Source organism: Pyrus communis, chromosome 2, assembly GCF_041283825.1.
Source record: "Pyrus communis isolate YQ-2024b chromosome 2, ASM4128382v1, whole genome shotgun sequence".
Classification (NCBI taxonomy): domain Eukaryota; kingdom Viridiplantae; phylum Streptophyta; class Magnoliopsida; order Rosales; family Rosaceae; genus Pyrus; species Pyrus communis.
The window spans coordinates 23,570,339-23,595,527 of NC_142566.1; the positions used below are offsets into that span (position 1 = coordinate 23,570,339).

The 25,189-nt window shown below is 36.2% G+C and overlaps 3 protein-coding genes and 1 long non-coding RNA gene across 15 annotated transcripts; 3 read left to right on the plus strand and 1 right to left on the minus strand.

Moving 5' to 3' along the window:
- Positions 1-23: 23 nt before the first annotated feature.
- LOC137747466 (TMV resistance protein N) lies at positions 24-7,108 on the plus strand. The gene is made up of 5 exons (XM_088687942.1): positions 24-641; positions 2,873-3,983; positions 4,127-4,423; positions 4,560-5,726; positions 5,845-7,108. Exons 1-5 carry the CDS (start codon positions 460-462, stop codon positions 6,706-6,708), a joined length of 3,621 nt encoding a protein of 1,206 aa, XP_088544068.1. The 5' UTR covers positions 24-459; the 3' UTR covers positions 6,709-7,108.
- LOC137748851 (3-oxoacyl-[acyl-carrier-protein] synthase II, chloroplastic-like) lies at positions 6,881-13,385 on the plus strand. Of its 9 annotated transcripts, none has more exons than XR_015957892.1 (7): positions 6,881-7,054; positions 11,072-11,167; positions 11,214-11,384; positions 11,731-11,794; positions 12,373-12,432; positions 12,520-12,627; positions 12,864-13,385. XR_015957892.1 is itself a non-coding variant. In XM_088687989.1 (6 exons), exons 1-5 carry the CDS (start codon positions 6,881-6,883, stop codon positions 12,423-12,425), a joined length of 558 nt encoding a protein of 185 aa, XP_088544115.1. In that variant the 3' UTR covers positions 12,426-12,432; positions 12,520-12,783. The 9 variants fall into 9 exon arrangements, 3 of the variants coding, with proteins under 3 accessions (XP_088544115.1, XP_088544120.1, XP_088544106.1); XR_015957893.1 differs by having other exon boundaries at positions 12,533-12,627; XR_015957890.1 differs by having other exon boundaries at positions 11,731-12,432.
- LOC148698777 (uncharacterized) lies at positions 7,579-9,642 on the minus strand. 2 transcript variants are annotated; one of them, XR_015957904.1, is made up of 2 exons: positions 9,507-9,642; positions 7,579-9,349 (listed from the first exon to the last, which is right to left on the minus strand). It is a non-coding gene; the product is annotated as an uncharacterized LOC148698777 (long non-coding RNA). The 2 variants fall into 2 exon arrangements; XR_015957905.1 differs by having other exon boundaries at positions 7,579-9,376; positions 9,507-9,560.
- A 4,112-nt stretch (positions 13,386-17,497) lies between the features above and the next one.
- LOC137747581 (sucrose synthase-like) lies at positions 17,498-22,350 on the plus strand. 3 transcript variants are annotated; one of them, XR_015957909.1, is made up of 13 exons: positions 17,501-17,760; positions 18,680-18,799; positions 18,924-19,050; positions 19,153-19,304; positions 19,453-19,645; positions 19,753-20,184; positions 20,291-20,467; positions 20,558-20,674; positions 20,772-20,938; positions 21,024-21,248; positions 21,336-21,899; positions 21,987-22,221; positions 22,254-22,350. XR_015957909.1 is itself a non-coding variant. In XM_088688028.1 (12 exons), exons 2-12 carry the CDS (start codon positions 18,702-18,704, stop codon positions 22,156-22,158), a joined length of 2,424 nt encoding a protein of 807 aa, XP_088544154.1. In that variant the 5' UTR covers positions 17,498-17,760; positions 18,680-18,701; the 3' UTR covers positions 22,159-22,350. The 3 variants fall into 3 exon arrangements, 2 of the variants coding, with proteins under 2 accessions (XP_088544154.1, XP_068343814.2); XM_088688028.1 differs by having other exon boundaries at positions 17,498-17,760; positions 21,987-22,350; XM_068487713.2 differs by lacking the exon at positions 17,501-17,760 and having other exon boundaries at positions 18,449-18,799; positions 21,987-22,350.
- The last annotated feature ends 2,839 nt before the right edge of the window (positions 22,351-25,189 follow it).

The following is a 25,189-nucleotide window of genomic DNA, read 5'->3' on the forward strand; positions in this document are numbered from 1 at the left end:
CTTTATCACATTCATATTGAAAGGTATAGGTAGGAAGCCGTTTCGTTGGTAGTGAGAAAAGCTTGAGGACTGATACACCATTCCAGTATTCCAATTCTTTGAGAGGCTCTTTTCTTTTGTTTATGGTCTGGCTTTAATTCTCCTATGGCCAAGCAACTTGTCCCTTCTTCCTTCACCACTACTCCTTCATGGACATACGATGTCTTTTTGAGTTTCAGAGGTGAGGATACACGCTACAATTTTACAGATCATCTATACCAAGCCTTGGTCCGTCACGGAATCCACACCTTCATTGATCATAGTGAACTTCCAATAGGAGAAGAAATAGCACCAACTCTTCTCGAAGCAATTGAAAACTCGAGAATTTCTATCATCATATTCTCTGAAAACTATGCTTCTTCAAGATGGTGCTTGGACGAGCTCGTACATATTCTTGAATGTAGAAAGTCAAAGGGATAGATGACAAGGTCAATCTTCTACAAGGTGGATCCATCGGATGTCCGACACCAAAGAAATAGTTATGATGCTGCGTTTGCTGACCATAGCCTCAAATATGAGAATAACCTGGAGAAGGTGCAAAGATGGAGGACAGCTCTTACAGAAGCAGCAGATCTGAAGGGAGCTACTCTCAACAATGGAGAGTACGTATATTTCTGACCCTTATGCTACTGTATATGGGGTTTTAGTTGCTTCGCTAGCTCTATATATACTTCAGAATTCACTCAATTACGATATAAGGATTTAGTTTGGTCGAAATTTGATAAGAATTCTTAAAGAAACCAAACCATAATCAACAATTTGGTTAGGTTGGTTTGAGCAGTTTATGCCTAAATCTTATATTTTTTTTCTTTTGCAATTTTGTTACTTTGTTAGCACTTAGCGTAGTAGCCCAACAACAACGAACAATTCCAAAATCTGCCACATATTAATCATTTTTTAGTACAACGAACCATGCATCCTAAAATTCATCATGTCGTCAAACTTTAATATAACTCTACGATATCAATAACTTTATATTCAATTATTCGCCAATAAGAGTACTAAATGGGTAAAATAAAATTAATATAAGAACAAATATGTGAGTAGTCGGTTTGATTTGGTTTAAAACGGTTTACAAAAACTTAAAATTGTAACCGCAATCAATTCATTACTAGGAGTGAATTTTTTTACCGTATTAACATACTAACCAAATTACTAGCTGTACCACATCGATTTTGTGCCAATTTTGGTACCAATTAGTAATGGTACGGTAATTGTACCACACCAACATAATTGGTATGATATTGGTATTTAAAATCAATACCACCAATGTACCGTACCATACCAATATAATTATTATATATACTTATATTTATATATAATTAATTAAATATAAAACTATATATAGTTTACATATATAAAACTAAAAGAAATTGTCAATTAAATATCGAAATGCTTCTACATCCCAAAGTTGAAGAAATTGATCGTAGAATAAATTTTTAAAATATAGATACACTTTTTCATTTTCATTTTGTTTGTAAATTTAACTTCTGTTTGGTTTGTTATTTTTTATTTTGCTTTTGCAATTTTCGTTTAGTTTGTACTTAAACTTTCATTTGATTTATTTTGTAACTTCTATTTGGTTTTTAACTTTAATTTGTATCTTAAATCTTGATGCATGGCTTGACTTACTAAATATGTTTGAAATGTGAGTGATGGATCTTGATTATAGGTAACAAGTATATTAGATTACCTCAATGATTAAAAAAGGCGTTAAGTAACAACTCATTATGTGTATATTTTATCATCTATGTGTGTGTGTGTAAAGGGAGATGGCAAAGATGGTGAAACTTTTATAATACCCAAATCAACCTTCTCCCAATAAGATTTCAAAAATTAAAAAAAATTCACAAAAAAATTCACATAGTAGGACTGTAGGTAGTTTTGTTCATCTATTCTATATTATTAAGAGAACCAACCTTGTCAACTTTTTTCCCTTTTTTTTCTTATTTTGCCCTTACTTTTGATACACACTATTGACAAAAAGGAGGGCAACATAGTAATTTTGTACCTTTGACAAAATGACAATCATATCCCTATTTTTCCTATTTTACCTTTTTTTTTTTAGAAAATGACAGTCATATACTTATTCTTCCAATTTTACCCTCACTTTTGATACACAATATTTAATAAGGAGGACAAAATAGTAATTATGTAATATTAGAAAAAATTATGCACTTATTAAGAGAAATTATTCACACACACAAAGTGTGTGCTCGCTGCTAGTACTAAGTAGTAAAACACTCATTGTCAACCAAAATTTTATGAAATTACTAGTTTAACCTTCTAACTAAAACAGAACATAAATAAGAAATATGGGACAAAAATGTAATTCCACACATATTTTATTTTTTTCAAAATCTCACCTACATGTAATCCTAACATATTTCTTAAAAAAAAAAAAAATCTCACTCTCACATTCTCTATCACTCTCTTCCTCTCTCATTTTATTTCAAAAACAAAAATAAAAAAATTTCACATACATATTGTGTGTGCCCTAGTTGTTTTTAAAATAACATATATTATTTGTTCTAAAAAATATATTATAACAAAAAATAATAATATTTAAAATTAAAAAAATGATAAAATAAAAAAATAAAAAAGAGCCAATTACCAACGTGTAGCAAGAGGCTAGTGATTGATAATACATTTTGAGGTACAACATAGGAATAAAAATAAAAATACAAATCAGTTTTCGGCCAAAAAAGTCATCAATGAATTGGACTATAAAAAAACAGGGGTTAAAATTAATGAAATAGGCCACGAAATTGGTTGTGCCATTGCCATATCATGTCAACCAAATTAAATGTGTCATTATTTTTTTCTTTGGTAGGTATGAAACTACATTTATTAACGGCATCGTTGAGGAGATTTCAACCCAAGTATTAAATCGCACATATTTGCATGTGGCCAAATACCCAGTTGGAATAGAGTCTTGTGTAGAAAAGGTGGAAGAGCTTTTAGGTGTCGGTGAAAATGATCGTCGTGTGGTTGGGATTTGGGGGACATCCGGAATAGGCAAGACAACAATTGCTAAAGCTGTTCATAATGCAATTGCTCATAAGTTTCAAGGTAGTTGTTTTCTGGCAGATGTTAGGGAAAGATCGACATCTCGTGAAGGCATAATCGAACTACAAAAGAGACTTCTATCTAAAATTCTATGTGGTACACAGTTCCAAATTGACAGTTATCATGAAGGAATCAGTCTTATTAAGAATCGGTTGAGTCAAAAGAAGATTCTCTTAATTCTTGATGATGTGGATCATTTGAAGCAGTTAGACAACTTGGTTCAAGAGATCAGTTGGTTCGGTGAGGGTAGCAGAGTGATCATAACCACAAAAGATAGAGGATTGTTGGACTCTTATAGAGTCAAGTTGGTATACGAGGTCCAAACCTTAGAAGAAGGCAAAGCTCTTGAGCTTTTACTTTTGAATGCCTTTGGAAGTAATGAACCTCCGAAGGATTATTTGAGACTCGCACGACGTGCAATAGCCTATGCTCAAGGCCTTCCGTTGGCTCTTAATATTATAGGTTCTCATCTGTGTGATAAACATATAAATCGTTGGCAAGCTATATTGGATGGCTACAATTCTTACGATGGAGAACCTTATACAGATATTCAAGAAATACTTCGAAAAACTTATGATGCCTGGGATTATGGGCTGCAACAAGTTTTCCTAGACATTGCATGTTTCTTTAAGGGTGGAGATAAAGAAGAAGTGTTACAAATATTAAGAAGTTCAAAGCTCGGAGCACGTCAAGATTATGTTGAAGTGCTCGTTGAGAAAGCCATAATAACTATCGAAGATAATTGGCTTTTGATGCATGACTTGCTAGAAAAAATGGGTAAGCATATAGTTTGGCAAGAATCGCCCTACGAACCAGGTGAGCGAAGCAGGTTGTGGTTTCATAAAGATGTGAACGATGTTCTAACTGAAAACAAGGTAAGTAGAATATAGGTTCATACATTTGACTGGCATGATCTAGAAAAAAAAAAAACAAAAATTTAAAAACAGAGATTGTGTTTTGTTTGTTAATTAAACGACATGGTTTGTTAACAATATTTCATTATTTTTTTCCATCTTAGGGAACAGAGAAAATTAGAAGTATTGTGGTGGAGCTACCCGAATCAGATGTGATACTCTTGAATCCAGAAAGCTTCTTGAGGATGGGAAATCTTGAAATTTTTTTAAACCGTAATGCACACTTTTCTGGATGCGTTGATTATTTGCCCAACAGTTTGAGGTGGTTTGACCTGGGTGGACGATCCATTATTAATATTAAGCATACGGTTGCACTCAATTTGCGGTCCAATTTTCATCCAAGACATCTCGTTAAGTTTGATGTGCCATACAGTGACATAAGACAATTGAAGGGATTTAAGGTACATACTTTAAATGATTTTGAATCATTATTATTTAAACATATATTTTATTTCCCAAAAAAAAAACTCAAGTGTTTTATTATATTCTTTTTAAAGCATGTGAACTTTTGTTTTGTTTTTGTTTTTGGTTTTATAGAATTTGGAAAAGCTTATATGGATGAATTTAAGTGGTTGCGAATTCTTGGAAAAAATCCCCGACTTATCCGGAAGCCCAAACTTAAAGCACTTGAATCTAAGTGGGTGTAAAAATTTAGTTGAGGTTGATGATTTTGTTGGATTCCTTGACAAACTTGTTATATTGGATCTTAGTCGGTGCTCTAAACTTACGAGGTTTGCAACAAGACTAGGATTGAGATCCCTTGAAAAGCTTAATCTTTGTGACTGCACAAGGCTGGAGAGATTTCCAGAAATAGAGAAGGACAAGATGAAATCTCTGACGCGTTTGGAGATAGGAAAAAGTGGCATAAGAGAATTGCCTTCATCAATTGCGTATCTTACTGGGCTTACGGACTTGGTTGCAAATGGTTGTGAGTTGCAAAATGTCCCCGACTTATCCGGAAGCCCAAACATAAGGGTGTTGGATCTAAGAGACTGCACAAGTTTGCTCGAGGTTCATGATTCAGTTGGATTCCTTGATAAACTTGAATTTTTGCATCTTGATGGGTGCTCTAAGCTTACGAGGTTTGCAACAAGACTTGGATCGAGGTCCTTCTATTATCTTTCTCTCGAAGGTTGCAGAAGGCTCGAGATTTTCCCAAAAATAGAGGGCAAGATGGAATCCCTATGGTATTTGGGTATAGAAAAAAGTGGCATAACAGAACTGCCATCAATTGCTTATTTTACTAACCTTGTGAATTTGAAAGCAAGTGATTGTGAGTTGCAAAATATCCAACTCCTCCCTTTTGGAAAGAAGGTGAAGTTCGATGAAGTTTCATCCTGCAGTACCGATGTACATCTGTCTCTTGATCTTGAAGGATGCAATTTATCAGAAAGTGATTTCCTTGTGCCTCTTGTTTGCTGGTCCACATTAAAACGACTTAATCTGTCGAGAAACAATTTTGTTAGCCTTCCGGATTGTATTAGCAAAGTTGTCAACTTGAAGAAACTTTACTTGAGGGATTGCAAGAGGCTTCGGGAAATTCCAATCCTTCCACCAAAACTACGTTGGTTACATCTGGATGGTTGCACATCATTGGATAAAATTCCAAAACTGCCCCCGAGCCTTGAGCAGCTTACCTTGTGTAGCTGCTGTGGACTAAGTGGTGATGAGGTGACAAAGTTGGAAAACAACTTGTTGAATGAGGTTGGTATCTCTTCTTCTTAATTTATGTTCAAATGAAAATTAATTTTGTTGATACTTGAAAGAGAGATCAGATCACAAATGTTTGTAATTTGTTAACTATATATATCTACTATTGCAGGAAATATATCTGCGCTCTGAATTCGGCATTATTTACCCAGGCAATGAAGTTCCAAAATGGTTCAGCTATACATCTAACCATCCCACAACCATTCAACCTCTACCAGAATATGAATCGGATGAAGATGACAGGGAAAAAGAATTTGCTGGAGGCAATGAATTTCGTTTTGAAATTCCTCTAAAATTACAAGTGGGGGAGACGTTAGTAGGATTGGCTTTATGTTTTGTTGTTGAACCATCGACTCATCATGATTATGATATTGACCCGTGTATTATCATCAACGGAGAAAAATTGCTTGAACATAATTTATGGTATGGACAAAAAATGCATGAAGTTAATTTATGGTATGGTGAGGACATAAAGGCAACTCATGTGAGGCTTGCGTTAGTGGGTTTATGGGAACAGGAGCCGGGGGGATATATTTGTCAAGTTGTATTTCGATTCCAGAATGGATGTCCCATTAAAAGCTGCGACGCGCACTACCTATTGAGACCAACGAGCAGTCTTGGGATGAGGCCTCATCCACGTGGATCCTCAGATATTGTCGATGATAAATATGATCAGCAACAACAATGGCTTTCCTCATCTTCGGAGCCAGCAGATGATCATCCAAAACGCTGGCAGATTGATCTCAATGTTCCCTTCGATGATAAATATGATCAGCAACAGCAATGGCTTTCCTCATCTTCAGAGGCAACAGATGATCATCCAAAACGCTGGCAGATTGATCTCAATGTTCCCTTTGATATTGAGGAGGATGAGGAGCAGCTTCACTTGTCTCTGAGACCAACGAGCAGTCTTGGGATGAGGCCTCGTCCACGTGGATCCTCATATATCGTCTATGATGAATATGATCAGCAATAACAATGGCTTTCCTCATCTTCAGAGCCAGTAGATGATCATCCAAAATGCTGGCAGATTGATCTCAATGTTCCCTTTGATATTGAGGAGGATGAGGAGCAACTTCACTTGTCTCTGAGACCAACGAGCAGTCTTGGGATGAGGCCTCGTCCACGTGGATCCTCAAATATCGTTAATGATAAATATGATCAGCAACAACAATGGCTTTCCTCATCTTCGGAGCCAGCAGATGATCATCCAAAATGCTGGCGGATTGATCTCAATGTTCCTTTTGATACTGAGGAGGATGAGGAGTAAGAGCAACCGTCCGATTCAGATGATCCGCATTTCTGATTTATTAGGAGTTTGGGTACGTACATATTTGTTTGCACTTTACTAATATCTAAAACTAAGAGGCTGTTTGATGACCATTTCAGTTTGCAAACCGAAAACTTGTTTGATCTATTATCTTGCGTTTGCCTTTCTGGCTTTTATTTTTTATTTTTTTTATTTTATTATATATGTAAACTACATATTACTAGAACACTCATGTCAACCAAACTCTTATGAAATTAATAGCTTAACCCTCTACTTAAAACTGAACATGAATAAGAAATATGGACAGAATTGTAACTTCAAACAATCAAAATTTTGTTTTTTTATTTTTATTTCAAAACCTCACCCAAATCTCTAATTAAAAAAATTAAAAAAATAAAAAAATAAAAATTAAGTCTCTCTCCCCACTCCCACATTCTCTCTCTCTCTCCCTCTCTCCTTCTACTTTAAAAACAAAAATAAAAAGTTTTCATGCACACTTAGTGTGTGGCCATATGTTAGTATATGATAAAAAAAAAATTAGTAACTACTAAAACTCGATTGGTAACAACTAGTGACTGTAACAAAAATCAACTAATCACAACTTCAAATCAAAGACTAATATCTTCCATTCTACCACTTACACTTGCTTTTCTGTTAACTAAAATCTAAAAATATCATCAATAAAAAACGGAAATATCATAAAGCTAATCAAATCAATGGTAAGTCGTTTCCACAAGATAAAGTCATCTACAAATCAACTGAAAGTTGATATCAATAGAAATCTACCGAGCTCAGCTGGTTTGTACATTACTATGAAAAAGCATGAACAACGGACTTCCAAACAACCGTCTAGGAACTTCCAATTCAGTCCTCAGATGCCAGCAACGGAGAAAAGATTCTCCAACATTTGCTCTGTAATATAATATTAGTTTTCAATCTGCAGAAACAAAGATTTCATCTGTAGGTGGCTAGTTATTACAAAAACAGGAACCACATTTGTATCCTAAAGATATCTGTGACTGCGAGTGAGTAAACCACAACCCTCGACTAACAAAACCAAATTCTAATTAGTTCAAACAAACAACAATGAAAGGAAAACATACTTCATATTCATATACCACAGAAGTAGATAGAGTAGATAAAACCTATAAAGAACTATTCTTTCACTCACCTTGACCCGCCATCATACTTTATGAGTTTGACCGCAGTGCTCAAGCAACACCTATACGACCCACAACTCTTCTACGTGAACTAACTTGAAAAATGTTACCATGTGAATTTGAAGAGAACATCTGCACTAGTAGTTAACATATACAACCTTTGCATACCTCAGTTTACTTGTAACTTTGAACTGACATCGAAGGATAACGTTGAATCAATAGGATCATTGCCTCCTCAGCAATCTGTTGATAAATGAGAACAAAAATGAAAAGGATTATACATTGAAGGGTTAATATTCTAGAAATCACAAAAACATAGAAACCACAACAGTCGAGAATCCAAAAGAAGGGACTGATGTGTACCTTTTCAGTTAAATCCAGGCCTTTTTCAGATACGTGAATGAAAGAAGTATTATGAATTCAACATTAATTACCTAAAAACTTGGTTTTATCCGGATATATAAACCTACAAGGAGAAATAAGATTATAAGTACAAAATTTCTACAAGGTGATCAAAGAACTACATCATTTGGATGAACACGTAAAGCAACTACTCCTCTGTTCCTGGCTTTATTAATCAAGTATCCACGCAGAGACGGTAGACTTGTAGGCTACTGTTTAATCACGAGTCGGGGTTCACAATAATCTAAAGTGAGAAAACTCCTTCACATATACATTTAAATACAATAACTGAATAGCCATGGCATTAAAATCAATCATTCACTTTCTAATTTATAAGTAACAACAAGAGCATCCCTTCACCAGTTGTTGATTTTGTGAACAGTAAAGGACCCATAAAAGGCAAAAGGCAAGAGACAGAATTTTGTCCAAAACCAAAAATGCTTCAAGACACCGTAGGCTGCAACTTTGACCCAAACTCCATCGCAGTAAATCTAACCAAATTAAATTCGTTAGGGCAACTGCAGAATGAGGTTTTCATCGGCCAGGAGAAAAAATAAAAAAATAAAACGAACTGAAACGTGGCAATTTGTGAGTTTCTAGGGTTCTATATGATGCAAAACTTAAAACGAAACTTAGAGATTGAGAATTTAGATTTGTGACTTACGTATTAACAACCAGAAATCGCAGCCTCAAAATTATGAAATCGTTGCCTCCAATATTCAAAATCGCAGGTCTCAAACCTCTGAACTCGAAGCTCCAATATTCGAAATCGCAGCCTCAAATATCTGAAATCATAGAAATACAAAGTATTCCTGAAATCAATCCAATCAGTTCTTCGAAAACGAAATAAATAAATAAAAATTCAGAAAAATGAAAAAATAATAATAATAACAAGCGAATCGAAACAATTCAATCCAATCATAAGAAATGATTCAAAATTACCTCGGATCTCAACAGACCAAAACCCTAACAGAGTCCTCTGCCTATCGAATTTTAGCATTCCAAAAATCTCATTCTACATTCCTCACATGTGTAATTTTCTTTCTAATTATAAAAAATTTAAAGTGCAAAATAAGATTTTTAGAATGTTAATAACAATTCCCTAAAAAGTTAGAGATATGTTGGGTTAATGTGGGTGGGTGAAGAAAAAAAAGAAAACGTAAAAATTTCGTTTATTCAAAATTACATCATTGTCATGATTTTATTTTGTAATAAAAGATTACATTATATTTTTTGAAAGAGACTAAGTTTTATTATTTATTTGAGAGAGATTAAACTTATTCACGTGACATGTGATATCATGATTATTTTTTAATTGCTTTCCGATTCACAATTTTGCTGTAATGTCTCTATATTCTTATGAACACTACTTGGCTGCTAAAAATTCAGCAGCCAAGTTCTTTCCTATTCTTATTTATACATTTTAGTTTTATGTCCTTGTTTTTTCTTCTTGGTCCATGTCTCTCTCTCATCCTTCTGCTTTCTACCCATGTCTCTCTCTCTCTCTCTCTCCACCTTCTTTTTTGTATTTTTCTTTCTCTTCTCTCTTCGTACTTCTCCCTATTCCTCCTCCTACATCATTATCTCTACTAGTATTGAAAATTTCGAAATTGATCTTTTCAAAGTGTTGGAATTTAAAATTGATCTTATAGAAATTTTGAAACTGACCTTACAGAAGTGCAAAGAAAATTTGAAAGTAATCTTCCAGAAGTGCATGAATTGTGAAAATGATCGTTCAAAAATGCAGAAATTAATTTTTACGGATCTAAAATCAGTTTGAAGTTCTTATAGATAATGTCACTTTATAGTTTTCACCTGGTTAACTAGCAAGTCTATTGAGGCCATGGTTGGAATTTTAAATTTTGGTTTGCTTGTTTTTTGGGCTAGGTTTCTTGAGGTTTGAACTTTTGTCTCTCTTTGAAATGATTCAAAACTAGTGAAGTTCTATGAAATATATTTTGTGTTGTTTTGGTGTATAAAGATTTGGTGACCATTGTGTGATTGCAAATTTTAAAGTGTGGGACTAATGCTGGAGCTCCATCATGTTTATATGTTTATGAACTTAGTAGGACTGTGAATTTGTTGTTTATCTTTCTCCAGGAGTTAGAGAAGGCCTCATTTTGGCGATCAACGCGGGTTATCAAAATCTTATTCAGGAGAGCGATTCTCTCCAGATTGTCTTAGCTTTGTAGGACTAATCCCTCAACCTCTCGCCAGTTGGCCCTATTGTTGAGGATGCAAGGGCATTGCTAGACCAGATCACTAGAGTTGTCATCGCCCGCTCGACACTTCTTTGTAATGGTTTTTGTTCTTGGTCTGAAGAACCTCCTGATCTCTCTTTTGTGTATATTTCTTCGACCATTTGGTCTTTCAATGAAGCACTGCTGATTTTCAGAACTGCACTTGTTTATGTTCTTTATCTATTAATTTAAGACAGTGTATCAGTATCTCTCTCCTGTAGTAAAACATCTTGTAAACACTGCTGATATTTACTCTTACACTTGCAGGGTTGGATGGTCCCAAACTATTCAACCTCTACTGCTTGCGCTACAAGCAGCTTCTGTACTTTGAATTCGGAAAATCATATCATTAAAGCCAATGCAGTAAGTATTCCTACAACGTGAAGTAATTTGTTGAAATCTTACGCAGGACCTTATGCTCTGTGGTGGTTCAGATTCAGGGATGATACCTCTTGGTTTTACTCAGAGTTTCACGTACAATAATCTTGTTCTTATGCAATTACTGGAGGATTGGGAGGCTTTGTGGCATGCAGAGCACTGTCACAAAGAAACAACCAAAGCATCACGCCCTTGGGATAGTGTAATGTGACCAATAACTATGCTAGATTCATTTATTCTTTTATTTCCACTGTGATTGGTTATATGATGAAACTTCTGTAAATATTGTTAAGAACAAGAATTATTGAAAGGCATGTCATATATTGGTTGTCTCAATGTAAATTTGTGATAGAATCTGGTCAGCTTTTTTGAAATGATATGTTCGTAATTTATATCTAAACCTAGTCATATCTATTGAGCTTGAGAGTTGAGTTTCTTAATTTTAGAAAAGTTTAACAAGTGCAAAGTTATTGCATTGCGAATGAATAAGTTTGAAACGTTTAACAGGTGCTGTTTTTAACGAAATCATGTTTTTTGTTATTGGACAGAATCATGATGGATTTGCTAGGGGAGAAGGAGATGGCGTTTTGCCTCTAGAAGAGTTAGAACATGGTAAGGTACTTTCTAAATCTATGATCTTGGCAATGGCATTACGGTGTCTGGATATCCCTCCGCTCTTTCTGTGTAGGATCACATCGTCTGTAAGGTTGTAGGTCCAAAGTCTGTAGGGATCATGCTTTCTGTTGCGTTTCTTGAACTTGCTGCTACCCCTATAGTCTCACAAACACGTTTTCTAACCATTCCTTTCTATCTTACTATGCAATATGGTGTTTTTTATTAATGTACTTGGAAACAAGAGCCGGGGTTATTCTCTGCATTGAAAAGGCTTTAGAACAGTCTGGGGTGTCTAGGGAAGATGTTAATTACATTAATGCACATGCTACCTCCACGCCGGCCGGAGATCTCAGGGAGTATAATGCTCTCATTCATTGTTTGGCCAGAATCCTGAGGTAACCACAATACATAACATGCATCATCTGTTTTCTTAGTTCCTATATTTCCATGTTCGATGAGATCTTCGACTTGGAAAAACTGTACAACTCTTAGACGTTATACGTAAAGACCAAATACAGTACTTCTTTGTTTGGCTTGAAGTGTAGTTCTTGACATATTATCTTCTTTTTGGGTAGGCGATGCGAACTGGGTGGATACATCCAAATATCAATCTGGAAAACCCAGATGAGGGCGTGGTATGTTGTCTTCCATTCCCCTTGTCGCACTTTTACAAGTATATAATGTCCAATGAAAGTATATTTGGAATCCTCTAATTCTGTCAGCGCATGAACGCACGATACAAAACTACATTCAACAGTCATGTTTGCCCCATACAAGTAGAAGCACAGATCTAGTGTGCTACTCCAACTTTTGCTGCAATCTTACTGAAGGTATGTTTGCATACCACCTTTTTATTACAACTTAGAAGGAATTGTAATATGTAAACAAATCAAGCGAAGTGTCGGGATTTCTTATGAAAAATAGTAGTCGGAAACATAATTCTGCAGTATTGCGGCTATGAAATTGAAGTCAACATTCGTAGAACAGTAACAAGCACTGTCACATGTTTCTTGGACAATAAAATCAATGATCTTTCTTTCGTTTATTTTGCTTTCAAATTAAGCAGAACTAATTATTTGCGGATGGGACTGAATCCACATTGAAGTAAGAGCCCAAGAAGTCTCCTTTGTATTCGATCTTCTCTATGGTGGGATGGATTGCGGTTATGAAATCCGAATCGCTCGAGAAGAATGTTGAGGTGGCCCCTAAGTAGAAAATATTAAGGGCTCACCCAATGGTTAACAAGAAATCTATAACATTTGTTCCCTGGACCTGATAAAATATGGATCACTGGTCCTTAAGTCTAACTCCGTTAATTTTTTTCGTCCTTTTTGCTATATGTGGCAAAGTAAGCAAAATACCATTGCATGTTATGTAAGCATAATAGATGGAAAATTACCGGAGTTAGACTTGAGGACAAATGTTTCACATTTTATCAAGTTCAAGGGTCATATGTAATGGATTTTAAATTCAGGGACCAAGTTACAATATATGGACCATTGCGCCAATTTACTTCTCCAATAAGAGGTGGGGAAGAAGAAAGTGAATGTTAAGTTGTGGATTAATGTATGGGTCATGATTTTGGTTATGTTTTGGAATTGGACCCAATAAACTTTTTTGGCGGGGTCAAAGAGGATCTATATATATATATATATATATATATATATATATATATATATATATATATATATGAACCATTTCCTCTTTTTTTTTTTGTCACGTATAGAGAAATATAAGACAGACAATTTTATTGTTACTTGAGGAGAAAGATAAAAAAATAGCGGCCATTACAAAGGGTATGAAAGTATTGTTGCTAAAATTTGGGTTGTAATGGTTTAGAGAAAATTGTAATAATAGTCTCTCAACTTTAATCTAATTAGAGTAATGATTTCTCAACAAAAAATCCATAATTATTGGTTCCTTAACTCATAAAAAAGTGTAACCATGGTCATTTTCGTCAACTCTGTTAGAATTCCGTCAAAATGAGTCATGTTGGAATGATTATTACTACAATTCGGTTAAAGTTGAAGAACCATTGCTTCAATTGGGTTAAAGTTGAAGGATCATTTCTCCAAATAAGTTAAAGTTGAGGGATCATCGTTGCAATTTTTCTCATTTGATTTTTCATATTTGTCCTTTGGTTGAACTTCACGTGTGTGACACATGACTCATTTTGACAGAAGTTCTAACGGAGTTGAAGAAAAATGTGGCCATAATATCTCAAAAATTAGAGAAAACACGTGAACTTTTTCTCAAGAAAGATAAGAATGCCCTCGTTAAATGGTTAGAGCAAAAACCATTTTTTTCCTGCAACCTGAAGCTGTTTTTGTGGGGCTGTCTCACGTTGGGTTACATGGACAGCACCCCGATTTCTCTAGGCTGCTCCAATCTCGAAGCAAGCCAATTTTCCGCTTGTTTTTTGTTCGAGCTGTACCCAACTATGTTGGGATGCCTACGGCTAAACTCAAATTTGGGTTCTATTGACACACCCCAACTCCAGTGTCTAATGGGCATCAAAATCGAGACGTGATAACCATTACTCAAATAGTTGATGAAGCCATAATATGCATGAACTCATAACTAAAATTATTAAATTTTAAAAACTACCAAAATTTCAACAGAACTTCCCCTAATACATGGGTAAGACGAATCAAAACACCTGCAAATACGTACATTTATTTCAACACTTTTGTGAAGGGCCACAAGTCAACCCTAAGTCAAGTGGTTTGCTCTAAAGTCAACCGTCCTAATTATTTTTATTCCGGATCATGCCATAATTCAACTCTAACCCAAATGATATTCAATTTGGGTTGGATGCTTTAACTATGTTGTTTTAGATTAGGTTTTTTGATTCCGAGTTGGATGCTCCAACTTTAACAAATGATAACAAAGCAAACTACTCATACATCAAATCTATAGTTACAACTACTCTGTGGCACCATATATAATTCAATTATGGCCCAAAATTCCTTATCCATTGGTTAAAAAAACAAAGCAGCAAATCGAATTCCAATTTCCTTGCAATCTTTGATGTGAATAATTACTTGATGAGTGAAAGAGAACAAAAATTGCAAATTAAAATTAACGTGAGCGGTAAGGAAACATATGATGCTATGGCCTATATATGAGTGTATTTTTGCTCACCCTAAAGCGGTGGTGATATTCACTACTTTATGAATAACTGTTAGATTACTTTAAGTTTCGATATTTATGTAGTAAATCAAACTCATTTAACAATAATGAATAGAATAATGAACATCACTATCACTTTAGAGTGATGATTAAAAATATTTCCGCCTATGTACGCACGTACACATGCAATACACTGTTTTGAGCTTGTTAGCCGTGCAGGTCTTTATGGCAACTAGGATTTTGATAGAAATATACTTTTAAATAGATAAAATTACATTTTGTGGCAGCCAAACTGATAAAGTTGACATCGAGTAGGAAAAAGTTCTTAATGACAATTCTGTAATAGCAACAAAAAAAAAAAAAAAAAAACAACTTGTTGCCAAAATTGGAATGGTTCCAAACAATATGGCAACGTATGGTCTCAAAATATGGAGAACTTCTTTTGTAGGAACTATCATATATTGGCAATACATAAGGGGTTGAATCAGATATATATAGGATATATGGTCTGACTGATGCATGGAGTTATATCCTTGTGTGTTTTATCGCCATATATATACGGTAGTTCTCGAAAAAAAATAATTCAAGATTATGAGAAACTAATCACGTCTAATCTTCATAATCATTGGTTGAAAACTTTCATGACCATTATGTCGAACCATATGTGTACAATATTGTGTTATAATTATTGTTTGAAACAAATTAGTATAGCGCGTGATGTAGTTTTAACAATTACTCAACAGTTGAAATTGAATCACTTCACGCTTTTGTGCAAATGCTTTTCAAAACGCTTTTCAATTTATTGGTCAAAGAGCAATTGAATAGGGTACACAAATTGTATCATCAAAAGTTCAAAAACCCTAAATAGTCAACTATAACACATGAAACACTAGTTTTACTAGAGAAATACTAATGAGACTATCTTAAAAGTGCGACTCTCTATAGATTCTATGTCATCTCATATGTTTTTGCATAATTTTATATAATATTAACATGAGAATTGACAATAAACTGTAAAGTGATAGAAAATTAATAAAGAGTCGCATACAAAAAAATCATCGTTAACCCACTAAAACGGCCGATGGGTTTTGAACTAACTTGCTCTTCCACATGTTAGCTAGATTATCAGTTTCGATCCAACATAATTAATACATGTATATGTTTACTTACCGAATTAAACACCAAAAACCAACACAGATTTACGCTAAAAACCTACGACGTCGGTGGTATTTGCCACATCAGACATCCAGAAATATTTTTCCTGGAAAAGTTATTGGCCAGTTTGGTGTGACACACTCACGGACCACATTATTTCCAAAATTCTGGCCGCCCTCATGCAGCAGATTCCAATTCCCTGCCTCGCTGACGCCCCATAATTCTGGTCTCTCGTCGTGGAGATCAGATTCTCTCTTAGCCTCTGCAGTCTGCAGATTCTGCACTCGTTCTTTTATGCAATCAGAAATTGCCACGTCATCCCAAGAAAGAAGATTTAGACATTTGTTTTCGTTTTCCGACACAGTGACGTGTCCCCGGCCCCGCAAGTGGTGCACAGTTCATAAAATGTACGGTGAAGATCGAATCTAAATAATTTAATGATGAACATTGTTTTCTAAACATTAAATTATAGGTCAATACTCAATACCTGCTCCTTCGAGCGTCGAGTCAAAGAAAACAGGACTCATAAAAAACCAGGCAGCTAATTGGATGGGAGTATGCATGCGCATGTTAAATATTACAAAAAAAATAAGTTGAATCTGATTAATTAAAATTATAAGGTACAGGACAATAACATATGATGGTAAAAGGCCCCACAAACTATAAACTACAGAAACAATCAAATAATAAATCAGTAGAAAAAAGGAGTTTGAAGAAGAAAGCGGATAAGTTGCTAATATTGGTAAAACGCACCATGACGATTAAGAAGATATTGAAATATCTTTGAAAGTCTTTTCGACTCACAAAAAGATAAACTTTCATAAACAAGCCACTAGTTAGTCATTTTCTTAATAATAATAATAATAAAAAGTCAATACGTAAAAGAGAAATGCAAAGGAGATTCTCTCAAAGTAAAAAAAATTTTCTTTGTGATCGGAACACATGTTGTACATCACGTGTTTTCATATAAGTTGTGAGAAATTTTATTTTTTAAGTTATCAAATTTTTAACACACATATTGCACTATTTGCATAATGACAAGTGTATCATCCTGTATTCGGAGAACACTGAAAAATATCTCTTTAAAATGAGAACTTTTATGAACTCTTTAACACCCAATAGTTAACATTAATTTCTTTATCAATATTATAAATATTGTACCAAAAATGTGAAGTGACAGAAACTTCACATAAAATCTTAAACATAACATTTTTCTAAAGAAAGCGAGTAAAAAATAAAAAGTTGGGAGTCATGGACACGTCAGACTCGTATACCAGACAAAAGTAAAGCGGTTTTTTATAAACGAGAACGAAACCACAGGAAATGAAAGCCGCAGTAACCAGTGGTTTTGTTTTGTAATTTAAAAAGATTAAATTAAACTAATGATAAAGTCAATTAGCAGCATTACCCAGCAGTGACCACCAAGGAAGGTGAAGTTTTAGGGGCAAAAGACATGTCAGCTTTCTCTTTCCTTTTCTCCATCCGCCATGTATAAAAGGCTGTTCTAGCATTTCTTCTTCTCCATCCCATTCGTATTCATTCTCTCTTCATTTCTATCATTCTCTGCGTTCTGTATATTGAAGCTCTCCGTCCATTAGTGCTTCGATTTATTCGTCGATTTGTTACTCTATTGGTCAAGAACATTCGTCGGCGGTAATTCTTCGTTGGATTTTAAGGTAGTGATAGCTAGCCTTTACCATTAGAAAAAGTTTATGCACATTGTTTGATTGATCCTATATTTATCCAAGAGTTTCGAGTGCATGAGTAAATTGTTCTTAACCACAATGTTTGATCCCTATGTTTCAATTGAATGTTTAGCGTGTATATATACTTGTGTGTCTATATACACACTAACAGCCTTAAAATATTTACAATACCAAAGATTGGGTTACACTAAACCCTCAATTTTAGGGTTTATCACATCAAATTTTATAGGGATCACCTACAAAGCTCTACACGTATCCGAAAGTCCAACTTTTGAATCATCACCAAGCACCTTCACCAATCGCAAATTCCCAAATTTTCTTGCCCTAAAAGATGATGAAAAAAAATCTAATTAATCGGATTTCTTCTTGGAGAGCAAGGCCAATAGAAAAGGCAAATTTTGAAGAGCAAGTTTCTTTCCACATTTATAATGCCTGCAACCGTAGTAAAAAATCTTAACATGTCTGATTCGAACGCTCAAATTACTAAACTACCCCTGTTTTGTTTACTTTTTTCAAGAAATTAACAACGGTCAAAAGTGAAATGGCATTTTGTCCAAGGCTTTCTTTCACCATTTTTTTACCTAGGTAGTAGGTACTCCTTTTCTTTTCCCCATATTTTACTTTTTCTATTTTTCTGGGTCTTGGGTAATTAATCTCTCTTTAGGCCAAACGGTGTTTTTTCTTGGATTTTATTACATGATCACATACATCAATGGCTTCTGAAATTTGGGTTTATTTATTTGATGGGGTTTTTGCTCTGCTTATATTTTTGTTTAATATAAAAAACCTGTTCATCTGTTTGATTTGTTGTTTAGTCTCATTAAAGATCTGAATCGTTGACTTTGATGGATAACTTGCATGCGTATGGTTCTTTTTTTTCTTATTGCAGATTCTAAGGTTGTCTGCTGTCAATGGCGGAACGTGTGCTGACCCGCGTCCAGAGCCTCCGGGAGAAGCTGGACGAAACCCTCTCTACTCAACGCAATGATTTTCTGGCCCTGCTTTCTAGGTACCATGTTGTGATCACAGATGGGTTTCTGTCAAATGTTCCAAAACATGCAAAAAGTAGTTGTCTTTTGCATTTTTAAGGTTGTTTTTTGGTTGAATCACTAAAATGGTTTTTGGGGTTTTAGGATTGAGAGCAAGGGGAAGGGGTTTCTGCAACCCCATCAGCTTCTTGCCGAGTTCGAAGCGATTCCTGAAAACAACAGGCAGAAGCTGTTGGATGGGGCTTTTGGTGAAGTTTTGAAGCATACCCAGGTAAACATTTTTTATCATACTTATATTTTATAGTCAATTGTTTCTGTGTTTTTTTTAGGCGTTTTCTGAATTGTTTGTGTGGATGTTTTTATTCTAATGTAGGAAGCTATCGTTTTGCCCCCATGGGTGGCTCTTGCTGTCCGCCCAAGGCCCGGTGTTTGGGAGTACATTCGTGTGAATGTCCATGCTCTCGCTCTCGAGGAGCTGTGTGTGGCTGAGTACTTGCAATTCAAGGAGGAACTTGTTGATGGAAGGTAGATTTTGGATCTTTTTATGGTTTGATTTCTGAAGTTTTGATTCGATTCTTAATTTTTTGTTACTTTTCATAGATTTGAGTATTTTAGAATATCGCATTTGTTACTTTCTTTGCGATTTAATAATTTCTGCTGGTTTCAACTGCAGTTCCAATGGCAACTTTGTGCTTGAGTTGGACTTTCAACCGTTCAATGCATCTTTCCCCCGCCCAACTCTTTCCAAGTCCATTGGAAACGGCGTTCAGTTCCTCAATCGTCACCTTTCTGCTAAGCTCTTCCATGACAAGGAGAGCCTGCACCCTTTGCTCGAGTTTCTCCGAGTTCACTGCTATGAGGGCAGGGTATGATTTTCTTTCATTTGCAACCTTACCATCTTTGTTTGAAATCGAATGAAATTATTACTCTTTTGCTGATCTCTGGATTTAATTTGATCGGCTTTTTCATGCAGAACATGATGCTGAATAACAGAATTAAGAATGTGAATGAGCTGCAATGTGTTCTGAGGAAGGCGGAGGATTTCCTCTCTTCAATTGTCCCCAGAACTCCTTACAAGGAGTTTGAGCCCAAGTTGCAAGCCATCGGTTTGGAGAGGGGTTGGGGTGACACTGCTGAGCGCGTGCTTGAGATGATCCAACTTCTGTTGGACCTTCTTGAGGCACCCAATCCTTTTACTCTTGAGAAATTCCTTGGCCAGATCCCCATGGTCTTTAATGTTGTGATCCTTTCGCCCCATGGCTATTTTGCCCAAGATCATGTCTTGGGGTTCCCTGACACTGGTGGCCAGGTTGTCTATATCTTGGATCAAGTTCGTGCTTTGGAGTCTGAGATGCTTAAGCGCATTAAGCAGCAGGGGCTCGATATCACTCCCCGCATTATAATTGTGAGTTTTAACTTTTATCTGAAATTTTGTAGCTCCAGAATTTATGTTATTTGGTGATTCCATTTTATGCCCTCCATTCTGATGCTTTGATATGTTTCAAACACAGCTAACAAGGCTTCTTCCTGATGCTGTTGGAACCACATGTGGTGATCGTCTTGAGAAAGTTTACGGGTGTGAGCATTCAGATATTCTTCGTGTTCCTTTCAGAGATGAGAAGGGCGCCATTGTCCGCAGATGGATTTCCAGATTCGAAGTCTGGCCCTACCTAGAGACATATGCCGAGGTGAACTTCTTTGTTAATAATATCAGTTTCCATATGTTCCAATTTTTGCTTGTATTTGGTTCTCAGACTTGCTGATTTTCGTGTTATTAGGATGCGATTAAGGAACTTTCCAAGGAAATGCAGGGCAAGCCTGATCTTATCATTGGAAACTACAGTGATGGCAATATTGTGGCCTCACTGATGGCACACAACTTGGGTGTTACACAGGTTTGTGATTTCCATTTAGTTATAATTGGTTACGCCCTTTTGATGCCTTTTACATCTTAGTAGCTAAGTTTATTGTTCGGTTTTCGCTGTCTTTCAGTGCAACATTACCCATGCTCTCGAGAAGTCAAAATACCCTGATTCTGACCTTTACTGGAAGAAATTGGATGAGAATTATCACTTCTCATGCCAATTTACAGCTGATCTTATCGCCATGAACCACACTGATTTCATCATCACCAGTACCTTCCAAGAGATTGCTGGAAGGTAATATATACATTCGCCCTAGACCTTTCGTATCAACCATCTTGTCTTTTGGGATCATAATTTTGCGTTCTATGAATGTTTGCAGCAAAGACACTGTTGGTCAGTATGAGAGCCACACTGCCTTCACCCTTCCTGGGCTCTACCGTGTCGTTCATGGTATTGATGTCTTCGATCCCAAGTTCAACATTGTTTCACCAGGAGCTGACATGAGTGTCTACTTCCCTTACTCTGAGAAAGAAAAGAGGTTGACCCACTTCCACCCAGAAATTGAAGAGCTCCTTTACAGCCAAGTCGAAAATATTGAACAAATGTAAGTTATTTTTTTCCCATTTATATTTTGCTCAATACATCGTGTGATTGAATATGTGCTAACGCATTTATCTTGTTTTCCGATCAGATGTGTGTTGAAGGACAGGAACAAGCCAATCATCTTCACAATGGCAAGGCTGGATCGTGTGAAGAACATCACTGGGCTTGTCGAGTGGTATGGTAAGAATGCCAAGCTTAGAGAGTTGGTTAACCTTGTTGTGGCTGCGGGTGATCACCGCAACGAGTCCAAGGACAATGAGGAGAAGGCTGAGTTGAAGAAAATGTATGAGCTGATCGAAACCTACAAGCTGAACGGGCAGTTAAGATGGATTTCATCCCAGATGAACCGTGTGAGGAATGGTGAACTCTACCGCTACATTTGTGACACCAGGGGAGCCTTTGTGCAGCCTGCTGTGTATGAAGCTTTCGGCTTGACTGTCATTGAGGCTATGACTTGTGGACTGCCCACATTTGCCACTTGCAAGGGTGGCCCGGCTGAGATTATTGTCAACGGAAAATCGGGCTACCACATTGATCCGTACCAGGGCGATCAGGCTGCTGAGATCCTTGTTGATTTCTTTGAGAAGAGCAAGGCCGATCCTAGCCACTGGGAGAAGATTTCTCAAGGCGGCTTGCAGCGCATTTACGAGAAGTAAGCAAAATCAAATCCATTTTTTTGCAGCAAATTGATTTGCTTGGCTTGCAAGTTATCTTACATTTCTGCTCTGTTTTTGTTTAGGTACACATGGCAAATCTACTCTGAGAGGCTCTTGACACTCACAGGAGTTTATGGCTTCTGGAAAGATGTTTCGAACCTTGATCGCCTGGAGAACCGCCGCTATCTGGAGATGTTTTACGCCCTCAAGTTCCGCAAGCTCGCGGCGTCTGTTCCTCTTGCTGTGGAGGAGTGAAGAGAAAGTTTTCCTAAAAGAGGAAGTAAAGAGGCGGAAGCATTGGTTGTTTACTGTGTAGTTTTTTCCTCCTAAGCATGAGGATTTTGTATGTATTTTGATTTACCAAAGGAATTTTAATGTTTTTTTTTCTTTTGCTATTTGTAACTATTCCTATTGGAAATGAAGTCAACTTCAATGTTTTTATTTTCATAGAGAACATGACTTCTTTTTTTTAACAACACGTTCGTTCTTTTTTAAAAGATAAATGTAATCAAGAGGTTATACAATTTGTAATTCATTATTTGCTTGATTTCCCCATTTACATATTAATTATTGTACAACAAGGGATATCAAAGTGTGCGATGAACAAGACTACAAAATAATAAAAATATTATTAAACAAACGAGAATGCCAAAACGATTACAAAATCTCAAGAGGCTACATCGTGACTAATATATCTTCATAATAAACTATAAGCTATATTTATAGAGAGAAAAAGCTAGAAACCCAATGTCACATCCTAACCTGAACTTAATCACATCCCGGGCTCAACTCCGCTGTAGTACGATATTGTCCACTTTAGACCCTGACCACGCCCTCAAGGTTTTGTTTCTGGGAACTTACGAGTAACTTTCCAGTGGATCACTCATCATGGGATTGCTCTAGCGCGAACTCACTTAACTTTTGAGTTCCGATTGAACCCGAAGCCAATGAGCTCCCAAAAGGTCTCGTGCTAGGAAGAGATGACCATGTACATATAATGCATAGAGGATCCATTCTCCTGGGCGATGTGGGATCTAACACCCAATTTCGGATAGACTAAGCCCACATACTAAACTAACAAGCAAACCCAAATAATCATAAAATACTAATATTTTCCAATACCTCGTCAAACTCATGGCGGTATACGACATGGATTTGCAAACAAGCAGATGTGGACTGGCTTCATTAGGCGGACTGGCAGACATGCAAACTTGACTTGACTTAACTGGCAAACTGATTCCGATTGGCTAGTATTGAGAGTATGGAAAGAAAGCATACTAGTGCTCCTCTTCACAAACAAGATTCCCATATTCCAATTACAACAACAAATGGAGAGAATCAAGAAACTATTATCACTCGAGTGGTCACAAATCCAAACACTCAGACAAACAAACTCGCAACACTTATCCTTGTGGGCCTAAAAAAACTTCAAACCAAAAATGCCAATCTTTTCCTGGCGAATTATTTCTCATTGCCCGTATGGGCCTTAAAAAAACCAAACAATTTTTTGTCCTTTTTCCAACACTTTAGATCAAAGTAAAGGTCCATCTGAACAAAATAAGGGGCCATCATCATATAATACTCGGGTTCATCAGAATTGAAGACGGGAGCCTCGAGCAACAGCAGTTCCTTGCACCGACAACCTGGATTCGATTTGGTAGCGGCAACGACCGTCAACAAACAAGTGCAAACATGAGCAGCAAGTGACTAGCTCTCAGGCAGCGGGTACTGCAGTGGCGAACCATGAATGGATCGGGTGCGGGTTGATCAGCCAGGTCTGGCAACGGGTGGTGCGCAGCGACGATGAATCATGCAGGTGATGGTGGGGTGGTCATGGATGCTGGGCATGGTGGCTTTGGTTACAGACCTTACGTTTCGGATTGGCTGTGGTGCAACGCGCTCCGGGGGCTCAACGCAATGACAGTTTTTCTTTTCCAGATATTTTTGTTTTTCAAACTACACCAACGACAATCTAAACTAGAAATAAACAACGGACAACACAAACAGACATACTGATACGAATCAACAACAGATTCAGATTAAACAGATTAAATCTCAAAGGATTGAAGTTGAATATCAAAGTGTGAGACTAACAAGACTACAAAATAACAAGAATATTGTTAAACAAACAAAAATTTCAAAATAAATACAAAATTGTCAAAATAAATACAAAATCTCAATAGATTACATTGTGACTAACATATATTCGTACTAAACTATAAACAAGACTAACAAATAACAAGAATATTATTAAACAAACAAAAATGTCAAAATAAATACAAAATCTCAATAGATTACAATGTGATTAACATATATTCGTACTAAACTATAAGATATATTTATAAGGAAAAACAACAAAAAACCCTATTTCATATGGGCTAAGCCCAATATTAAACTAACTAAATCCAAATAATCATAAAATAGTATTACTTTCCAACCATCAAAGCAATGAGCAACCCCTCTTATCCCATAAACATAAACTCATTCCCTTCTCAACCCGAAATCCTCGATCTATCGTCTTTCTCTCTTTGATCTACTCCCAATTGTTCTCCTTCTTCTAAATCTGGTGTTTTCATTCAAACCAAAACTCGAAACCCGAAATCCGACATTGGATTTTCAAGCACACCGGATGTGGCTCGACGTTCCATCACCACGACGACGACGACAACCGCACATCATACCGATATCATTGCCAACGCTAGGCTTTTTGTTCGACTTTTGGCAAAAACGCCATGCCTAAGAGGACAAAAGATTACCTTCGTCAAGATTTCGGGATATGAGGCTTCCCACTGATGACAGTCTGCTTACACAGATCAAGGACGGGTTTAAGGATGGAAAGGATTTTGTGGTGACTGTCATGTCTACCATGGGGGAGAAGCAGATACGTGCCCTCAAGGTCATTTGTCCGAAGAATTAAGTATGATGCTGTAGCGGTTGCTGTAGACCAGTCGATGGCAAGGTGTTCTTCATTTTTACTTTCTATTTGGTGGAACTGTTGCTAACAGGGAGGTTTATGAAGCGGTATACATGTGCAATGAACCTTTATTTTAAAAGAAACTAATAAAAATGATTTGAGAACTTTGAGTTTCAATGATAAAGACAAAATAAATGATAAAGTGAATAATATCATGATTGACTTTTTAGTATAAAAATGTGGTTTTTCGTTAAAGGAAACATTACAATGAACTTTTCGTTAAAATTCTTTTATTTTAAATGATGTTTTATCTTGCCATGCTTGTAAAAGTGACGACACAAGGAAGATTTAAAGCTTCCGGATCCCTTGCAA

Coding starts and splice junctions, on each gene's coding strand:
- LOC137747466 (XM_088687942.1), top strand. CDS start 460: ATGACAAGGTCAATCTTCTACAAGGTGGATCCATCGGATGTCCGACAC. Junction 642..2,872: donor GCTACTCTCAACAATGGAGA/GTACGTATATTT, acceptor TTTCTTTGGTAG/GTATGAAACTACATTTATTA. Junction 4,424..4,559: donor GACAATTGAAGGGATTTAAG/GTACATACTTTA, acceptor TTGGTTTTATAG/AATTTGGAAAAGCTTATATG.
- LOC137748851 (XM_088687980.1), top strand. CDS start 6,881: ATGATAAATATGATCAGCAACAACAATGGCTTTCCTCATCTTCGGAGC. Junction 7,055..11,071: donor CTGATTTATTAGGAGTTTGG/GTACGTACATAT, acceptor TTACACTTGCAG/GGTTGGATGGTCCCAAACTA. Junction 11,385..11,730: donor CATCACGCCCTTGGGATAGT/GTAATGTGACCA, acceptor GTTATTGGACAG/AATCATGATGGATTTGCTAG.
- LOC137747581 (XM_088688028.1), top strand. CDS start 18,702: ATGGCGGAACGTGTGCTGACCCGCGTCCAGAGCCTCCGGGAGAAGCTG. Junction 18,800..18,923: donor TTTCTGGCCCTGCTTTCTAG/GTACCATGTTGT, acceptor TTGGGGTTTTAG/GATTGAGAGCAAGGGGAAGG. Junction 19,305..19,452: donor GAGGAACTTGTTGATGGAAG/GTAGATTTTGGA, acceptor TTTCAACTGCAG/TTCCAATGGCAACTTTGTGC.